Source organism: Mercenaria mercenaria, chromosome 18 (genome assembly GCF_021730395.1).
Source record: "Mercenaria mercenaria strain notata chromosome 18, MADL_Memer_1, whole genome shotgun sequence".
NCBI classification, from domain to species: domain Eukaryota; kingdom Metazoa; phylum Mollusca; class Bivalvia; order Venerida; family Veneridae; genus Mercenaria; species Mercenaria mercenaria.
In genome coordinates, this window is record NC_069378.1 from 58,784,588 (window position 1) to 58,794,293 (window position 9,706).

General features: G+C 33.5%; 1 protein-coding gene across 2 annotated transcripts in view; it reads right to left on the reverse strand.

Moving 5' to 3' along the window:
- LOC123559972 (uncharacterized) overlaps positions 1-9,706 on the reverse strand; it is a 143,179-nt gene that overhangs the window by 86,093 nt on the left and 47,380 nt on the right. For both annotated transcript variants that reach the window (XM_053530258.1, XM_053530257.1), the window contains one exon: positions 1,725-4,124. In XM_053530258.1, coding sequence (XP_053386233.1) covers positions 1,725-4,124 — 2,400 coding nt within the window. The remainder of the gene's footprint in view (positions 1-1,724; positions 4,125-9,706) is intronic.

Here is a 9,706-nt window from a genome sequence, read left to right on the forward strand (position 1 = left end):
CAGATCAGAGTAAGTAAGTTAACACAACATTCTAATTGTTTGTTACAACTTGTCTGACCATGATTTCTACGGGAATAAGAGCAATCCCGTTTAACACGTGGAAACAGATTGGCAATTATGGTGAAAAATCCGAGGCCACATTTGTAATGACAGTTAAATTAGGATTGTTGGGTTTTGATCCTTGACATTCCTGCTGTGTAGCTATTAGTAAGTTTTGTAAAATATGATTGGAATGTTCAGAATAGAATTATTTCAGGAAATACAGAAAGAAAAAGCATTCCTTTGTCTACTAACTGAAGTTGAAATAGTAAAAATACTTTTGTAGTATACATTTCATTCACCGAAACCTTTAACATTTTTGCAGATAATTTTTGAATTTTTGTCATACCAAACTCACCTCTTTCTTATTAAAAAGTCAGCGTCCCCATAAGGCAATTAAACATAATACTCCTATACAGTTTGATATTTCTACATTAGGTTTATAAAAGACTGAAAATGATTTATCTGAGAAATGAAAAAAAGTTATCTTAATTTATACAAATGCAAACAATACGATAAATAATTTTAAGTCTAAGTTATTTCCCAAATAGGGTACTTTGAATTTCAATGGGATACCACAGACTACAATTCATTAAAACAACTCTTGTCAGTGCCATGTTCTGCCCCGTTTCTCACAAATCAGCACCGAGCTTGAGTTATGAGACAATTGGTTACTAGAAATATATTTGTGTATCTGCTGGTATTTGAAAATTGTCCCTTAGGGCGACAACATCTAATGCTGAAACATGTTGCGTGACGCTACCCATGCTTTACCGCCAAAACCAACACTAAAATGTGCTGAGACTAGAACTGTTGCAAGAAAACATCAAACGTGTTATTTGTATGCATGATCCTGAATATGATTGTTATTGGGATTGGGGTGGGGGTGCAATTGCACGGTTATTATCGTCAGAGTTATTTCAGTGCTAGCTAATACACCCAATGTCATGAAAATATCACAAGTAATCTTCTCACTTTTGCAAGAGCCGTATTTCTGTGCATTTGTTCTCAGTCCTTTGCCATAGCAAATACAATTTGTGACTTACAAACAAAATAAATATGAATTTCTTATCTCCGTATTGCTTTCAAACAAAGTATTGTGAAGATATCTCGAGGTATTTTGTTGCTGACGTAAGATTCTGCTTTTCAGAACAGACGGTCGGACTGAGGGGATCCAAACCTAAATACCTTAACACTGCTAAATTACAATCAGAAATGTAAAAATGAAGACACTTTGAAACATGTAAACACTTTGTTACTTAAAATGATTATCTATTCAATAATTACCTTTGCTTTACTATTAAATGTAATGCTGTCTGTATACATGTTTTAAAGCATATTTTTAGTGAATTAACTTACTGATAAATTATCAATAATATAAACTTGGTTGGGGGTCTCAATAATATACGTCGTAATAATATATAAACTGGGTTGGGGCCTCTATACTATATGACATAATGCAATCACCCATAAAATAATTGCTTTTACTACTTCACTTCTGAATCATTACTTGGTTTTCGTTCTCTAAGATTTTCCCGCGTACGTGTTAATGAGTTCTCGCGATTTTCTTAATAAAATCTTTTAGCATTATTGTACAATAAACATTAAAAAAATAGAAGAACTTGCACCAAAGATTTTACTAAGCGTTGCCTACAGTATATGTATAAAAAAATAAAAGTTAATACCAGGTTTTTTTCCCTGTTGGTTAAGACATTCGTCTCTGATGTTCCGCATTTCATCCCAGTCAATGCGCACATCACATTTCTTCATTGCCTTAGCTAATACATCTAGCGTCGCCTTGTCAGCAGATTTAGCTTTCCACTTTAGAAGCATTTTATAGATATGCATTTTAACTGATTCATTTTCGTCTTCAATATGATCAATCTCGATCTGTGAAACGTCAAGTTCAAGTCCAAGCATTTTCCAGTTGGCACCAATTGCTTTTTGAGCCAATTGACTTAGTGTCTTATCTTCTAATTCTAGTTTCGGATACACTTCATCAATCGTATATTTAGTGTACCATTCTGTATTTGCTCTTTTGTAGTCAAAGCTGTCATGAGTGACTCTATCAGGACAACTTACATATTCACCTTCTTTGAAATCCTTTAGTTGACTTCCTCCTTCTGGACCATGATCTGCGTGGTTGCATCTGTATGCTGGCACAAACGGTTTGTCTTTTTCTTCCCTATTATACTTCGATTTTCTAAATTCGTGCATCACAACATATTCAACAAAACGTCTTAACCCTTCGGCGTGGTGGTTTTCACAATGATGTTTTGGTGGTATTTTTATTACTCTAAGTTCAATTGTTCCACTGTCTATTCTCTGCTCTAATAGAGCTACATGGTTATCACTGTTCATGTATTTGAACACACATACATTTTTGAATAACAACCGTTTCTCGCCACAGCGATCAATAGGCCATTTTCCAAGGGCCGCAGCTAGGACTTTATGGAAGGTCAGATGTACCAGCGATGATTTCTTAAACTTCATCGAATACCGAACCTGTGATTGAAATTTCTTATCCAGGAAACGATTCAGTTCTTCACTGGAACTATGACGCTTTAGTGAACTTGGAACAATAAACCAATTGTGCTGCTTCTTTTCTTCAGGACTGACAACTATTTCTGATAGAATGTTTTGTTTCTTCAGGAATCCAAGAATGGCATCTTTATTTGTTACAAAATCCGGCTTGTTTGACCAAACCTTCTCGATAAGATCATGCGTTAATATTCCTTCTTCTGTCAAAATACTCCTAAGCCTACGAATTTCAGGGTCCTTCTCGTAGAACTGTTCAGAAGTAATAATGCATTTAAAAGCATCAATTAAGAGCTTTGGTCTAAGGCAAATGAAGTCTGACAACTGATCTTCGTCGTAAAAAAACAAGGATCCTTTCTCATGGTGACAATAAAGAAAAAGTTTTAGTTGTTCTTTATCAAGCAGAGGATACTCATTTTCCTTGTCCAATTTTACCAAATCTTCAAATGTGATTATGGATGTTTTCAGTGCTCTTAAAGATTTTTCCAGTTGTATCCAACGTGCAGGGATATTGACAGGCTTCTCTGGCTTGTTGTGTGTTTCTAAGATATATGCAAGAAGACTTGAAATGCCTGGATCTTTAATGTCAAGATTATTTACAGCGAACTCTTCTTTCTGGATATGGTCCAGAAGTTTGGTATCGTCAAATAATCGTCTGACGTTTTCGAAATAGTCTTCCCATGATTGGTCATTTCCCTGAAGTTGGTCTTTATGGGTACCAACCAGTATAACTTTCGGGTCAGGTCCTGCGAATGCATGGATAGATTCTATCCAAAATCTCGTATAATATTTCATATCTCTATCCTCAGTCTCTCCCGGAAGAGTTTTGTCCAAAGATTTCGTTAAGTCAAAGACCAAAAGATATAAAGCTCTCCTGCTATGAAACAATGTATGAGTAGCATAAAATTCGTGTTGACCTCCAAAGTCCCAGATTTCAATAAAGTTTGCAGGCTTGTCGTTTTGAACTTCAACTGCATTCGAAAACATTGATTTCTCTTCCGAAGACAGTGCCATAGGTTTTTTCTTTTTGACATCGTGACTTTGCTGTGATACAGGCTGAACTAAATTATCCACATTGTTGACTTTGCTTGTAACAGCTTCCATAGGATCGTGGGGATTTGTCTCGAGATGTTTTAGCTGCTGATCTTGTGGTGAACTTTCTTCTCTGGATGTGGTATGCTCAGAATAATCATCCATCGAGTTCTCTTCTAAATTTGTTTCACCGCTATCTGATCTGATTGTTTGTCCAACTGAACGTGCAACGGTTGCAATACGATAAGCAAACTCTTTCTTTTCGTTTTCAAAAGACGATAGTGTATTGCTTCCATCGCCAGACGGCTGACATTTGTATCTGTTGATTTCTATACCATTTGTACTTGTGACTCCTTCGCAGGACTTTCCAGTCAATCTGTTCGCTAATGACGTTTTACCCTGTTTGAAATTACCAATGATATTGATACGAAGAGTGTTTTCTTTTTCCTGTCCTTTACGCAATGCTTGTTTATATAACATTAACTTGTAAGGATCATAAGCCACTTCATCAGGAACTGAAAAACGACAAAAGGAAAGGAGTGTAGACATGGTTAATAAACATAACTTAGGGAAATAAAGTATTTTAATTTCCTGTGCAAGCTTTAAATAGTTAATAATAAAGCAGTATATTTATTGTTCTCGTTCTTACCATAGCTGTCTGACATACGTTTTTCAAATCTTCAACAGTAACACTCAGTGAATTGTGAAATTTGAAATAGTTTTAGCACAATGTGTCATAAAAAAACATGATAATAGGGACGTCATCAAGTATTAAAAAATGCTATGAAAACGGCACAACGACCTTATCCCTTATCTGCTAATTCGTGTTGGTGTGTTGGCGGGGCGGAAACACGAAAACACAAAACTCAACAAATACATTATTTATCGAGATTTCTTTTTGGCGTGTTGGCAGGGCAAAACACAAAGACACGACACACTCTACGAAAAGAGGGCACCGACACGACATTTATCTGTCGAGTTTTCGTGTTGACGGGTATGAGTACGTCGTGTTGTTGCTTTTTATTTGTCGTGCTATCTTGTTGTTCCCGCCTACACAAAAACACGAAAACAAGACAAATATCTTATTTGTCGTGTTTTCCTGTTTCCGCCCCGCCGATAAGTACTTTCCAGCCATCTCTAATCAATCCTAGAGTTTTTCTGTAGCCAGTCGCAGAGCGTTTAAGAAGCGTTTTACTTTCTATTTGGACGAACCGTCTATGCAGAATTTATTTATATTCACTAAAGCTGTATTAAGAGACTTGAGATTATAAGATAAATAAAATTAGAACAAAATACGTATACGCGAGGTCCTCTATGTAGATTTACCTATTCAATTGATTCCCATCGTTAAATAAGGACTTTGATTTTATTCTTATAAAACACTAAATGTATAGCAGAGAACAATTTTATCATACATGTAGAATACTTCTTCGCTGGGTACAAATAAAATGAGATTATTGTAATTCTGCATTGTCGTCATAGCATTAATATCAGGTATATAGATTATTTTTCCTGCAATTTTATATAATGTCAATATCCTTCATATGTGTATATATTAGCTAACAGCCAACCGGCTACTTTCGTACTCGCAATATCTTAGCTGTAATACTGTAATAAGTACAGTTATCAAAATTTTAAAAAAAACTGTCAAAAACACAGACTTTATCAGAGCTGGTCATTACCAAACAATATTCTTATTATATAAGTAAGAAATTGCTTTGATATATTATAAGAAAATATATATTATTTGGAGGTGTTTCTAACGGACGACGCCAAAACAAAAACACAAAAATATTCCTGCCCGCCAACATGAAAACTCGACAAATATATGTGTCGTGTCGGCGGGCTCTAAACATCGTGCTTTCGTGCAAAATGTCTCGAGTTTTCGTGTTGTCATATTTTCGCTTCGCCGACACGCCATCAGCACAATAATTAAACGAGCAGACATAAACAAACATTGTACATCAAAAATCTAATTTGAACTGATGTTTCACACAAATATTGGTCGATGAATTGGAAACAATTTTAAAAAAGGGTGTAAAGACATTCCATTCCTTCCTGTTAAGCAAACAGCTATATAATTGTACCGAGATGTAAGAGACAGTGTAAGAACTGTCCTCTGTTGAAAACATTATTTATTCAACGACATTTATGAACGGCATTTTATCAGGTATGTGAGACCGTAAGGAAATTTATTATCATGCTATTGGATCATATCAATTAGGTTAGGTTTTCCCCGGCGTTAAAGAAAATGATATAGTTCATTAAGCTCTACAACACAACTGTGTAGCTGTATGTTTATTACTTAGCAGTACGGTAGTGGACTTTAAATTTCACCTATGTTTATTAAGGATATAAATTGTATGTGCTGTGACCAATGAATGAAGAAATGGTTCATTATTTTCAAATGTTTACCTGTTTTGAGTTTAGTATATCAAAATAAAAAGTATTCTCTCCAATACAGATTAAAACAATTCTTTTCCTGTATCAGAAATATTTCACTATATCTTATTTGTACATGACTGAGAAAGAATACGTGCTTTTGAAAACCTGTTATACTTTTCAAACATGAACAGACTTCTCACATCTATTATCTCTGAGGTTTGGCAAATCACATTGTTCTGTCAACAGCCACCAGGATATTATTGCAAGACTAGGATTTTGCAAACTTCACTACCATTTACAAATGTTTTAGAAACTTCTGTTTTAGTTTGGATGTTTGTTTATGAACTATAGAGCAATAAATGAATGAGTTTTGTAATATTTCAAATATATTCCTGTATAAAAAATCAATTAAAATTTTCATTCTCATATTATGGCGTACTGGACTTTTTTCGGGCGGAAAACCTTATTTTTTAATAGTGTATATGACTTTCTTCCGTAAAAGGTCTGTGGGCCAGTTTCTGTATGCCCTCTAGTTTTTCGATTTCGTAACACAAAAATTAGGCAAAGGTTCATATACTTCAGCCTTTAATACATTCATTCTGAGATCGTTTTAGACCGGATGTCGCTTTCTACCGTTTGTCAAACAAAAATTATACTCATTTTAGTAAACCTGGTGTATGAAAAATGCGGAACTCTCTCTCTTTGAAACTATTATCGGCTACAAATGAAATTTTACTAGAACGTTTCAATACTGTCTTTAAGATTTTAGCCATTTGCCCATGTAACTGTTCTAAATAAAAAAAAAGGCTTGCTGCAACACAATTCCAACTTTTGACGATTTCTACCAAAATTTAGGTATTAAGATACCCCACCAACCCGATCTACATTTTCGCCGGTTTTAATAAATAATAAAATTATCAAAATAACTGTATTTTCTGATAAGCTATTATTAGACAATTGTATTAAGAATACTAATCGTATATATTTTCATGAGAAAACATGATATTTTGCAAGCTATTTAGATTATAGATAGGTGCGTACAAATGTAAATCACATGCTGTTTCTCATTGAAAACACACTAACGATTGCATTTGTTTGCTTATGCTTTTATATTTAAATAAACCATAATTACTGCAGGCGTGACCGTTTTAATTTTGTTGGACTTAATAATGTTACTATTCTGAATTCTCAGATGTCGACAAACTACAGTAAAACAATGATGCCTCTTGCATAGGTAGCATAGATAATTAATTGTAGATTAGCAATTGTTCATGGGATCTGCTTCCAACAAAAGTATTAATTAATTGTAGACTTGGTACAGTATTTCCGCAGTCTGAATATTTTCGACTTCTATCCAAAAAAAGACAAAACATGAAGATATCTAAGAAACAAACATACGTTACCTAGATTTTAAAGGTCACATATTCAGATTCATATTTTGTTTATTATTCTGTCTGACTAATGCAATTATCATGCTAATTGGCATTGCAAAGAACCTACTTAGTCATTTGATACAGCATTACCATGATGAAACATACGTTACCAAGATTACATAGAACGTTACGTAACACTAAAGCTAGGATAGTGTATGGGTTTCGTTGCACTGTGGCGACTTTTAGACAGTGGCTTTTATACTTTCAGTGCGTTTGTGTTTTGATATTAAATTTATGGTAAGATTGTATTTTTTACTGAAATTATCGGTTTATATCAATTATGTGTTCAGTTGCTTATGGAGTTCCTGATGTAAATAAACGCTCCAAATTTTGCTCTTATAGCACATCAAACACATACAGGTACAACATGAGTATGAAACAAATGTTACTTTTGGAGAGAAAAAAAACAACATTTTTCCTTCAAATAGTCCATTTTTTTACTATAGTGACTTTTAAATATCACTTATACTGTGGAACAGAATTACTGATCATATCATATTTCCTCAACGAAAAGCATATAGGAGACTCCTTGTTAATATTGTGATGGTGGTATCATTGCAGGCAATTTCAAGTTCTTACTAAAATGTCAAAACGCGTCCTTAAAAATGTTACAAAAAGTTATACCAAAAATCTAATTCATTCAAAAGACGAGATATATTTCAATTGTTACATATAGTTTACCTCTGTACAGAACTGTATTTAAAACATTTTGTCTAATAACTGCTTAAGCTAATTTCGGTAACGTATGTTTCAGAACTACACAAGCAGAAACATTATAACATCAATGTACAAAATAATTATGACAGAAATATCCTCTAACAATAGATGTAAGAGATGCTGCGAGAAGAACAACATATTTGATGTATGAAAGGTGGCGAAAAGTCACAGGATACGTTCATCATACTTGCATAGATGCTTACGTACATGCTTATGAAGTATGCTCTATTTGTTTGGAACACGCCAGTGTCAAGGAACTACATGACTATAGATGTATTTATAATAGTTTGGCACTATTTCATAGGCCTGCGTGTTGAATTGTTTTTGTTGAAGACAACTGAAGGGATTTGGCATTGCGATATATCTGAAATTTCTTATTTTAATTAAAGTGGCTTAAACGTTCAAGTACCACCAAAGAAGTACATAAAATGTTTATGTAGAAAAAACTGCTTTGAGAAGTTTGGAACTGTATATGTTTATTCCATTTGTGTAATCAGATAAGGATTTTTGTACCTTAAAAAAAAATTACAAAAACTCAACTGAACTGTGACAAAACTACAATTTGCATTTAAACATAAACTTTATAACTTCTTTCAATTTTGAACAAAAAAAAAGTGTTTTAACAATGATCTTTTTCAGTTGACTATTAAATAAAGTGAAAGTTTCATCATAGCATCGATTCTCCATTGCTCGATATTTTGCTCTTATATGTAACATACATGTAACACCTAACAGGCAGTCATTCTGATACAAATAAATATTCGTAACATTCAAAACCTTCAGAATGATAATTGAGAGCAATACATTTTGTTTTAAAAGAAATAAAAACAGCATTTAAATCATTAACGCCTTTTCAGGAATGCACTGAAAATGGCGCCATCTTGATGAAAACAAAAAAAATAGCTCACATTCTTAACGTGGTTTTCAATGGATATTATTTTAACAAAATCAGTTGTCTTCCATTATAGCAATGATTATTTAGACATAAATATCTTATCCATATGTATGTTTTATTTCTGGGGGTCATTTTGAAAATGGTGGTATTTTTATAAGATTTATCTGAATAACCAAAATAACCAAATTCTTCATTCTTCCACTGTAACATCAGGTGATATCTGTTTTAGCTATGACCTTTTGAAGAACTATACTTCTTCCATATGTACATATCTGATCGAATTTAAGGCAGTCATTTTGGATATTTGCAAAAATGTTGGTCATCTTAATTTGAATAGTCTGTGTAACCAAATAACGTATTTTTTTGATATTTTAAAGCTACTTCCCATAGAATCGCAAGCAATCTTATCATTTGTCTATATTTTCTTTATGGTTTCAGACTATGCAAAAATAACAATTATTTTATCTAAATTCCATTTTTTACTTTGTAATCGCTTATTTTCCTCGGGGTACCGAAACCTATTTTTAGAATGTGAAATTGAAAGTAGACTATGATAATCAAAAGAGCGCACACTTAGCTGGCAAACAGTAACAAAATGGCTGCCCTAGCGCACAGTAAGGCTTCTGGGTAAAGAAATTAGGTACTTTACGGCGAATATTCTAATATA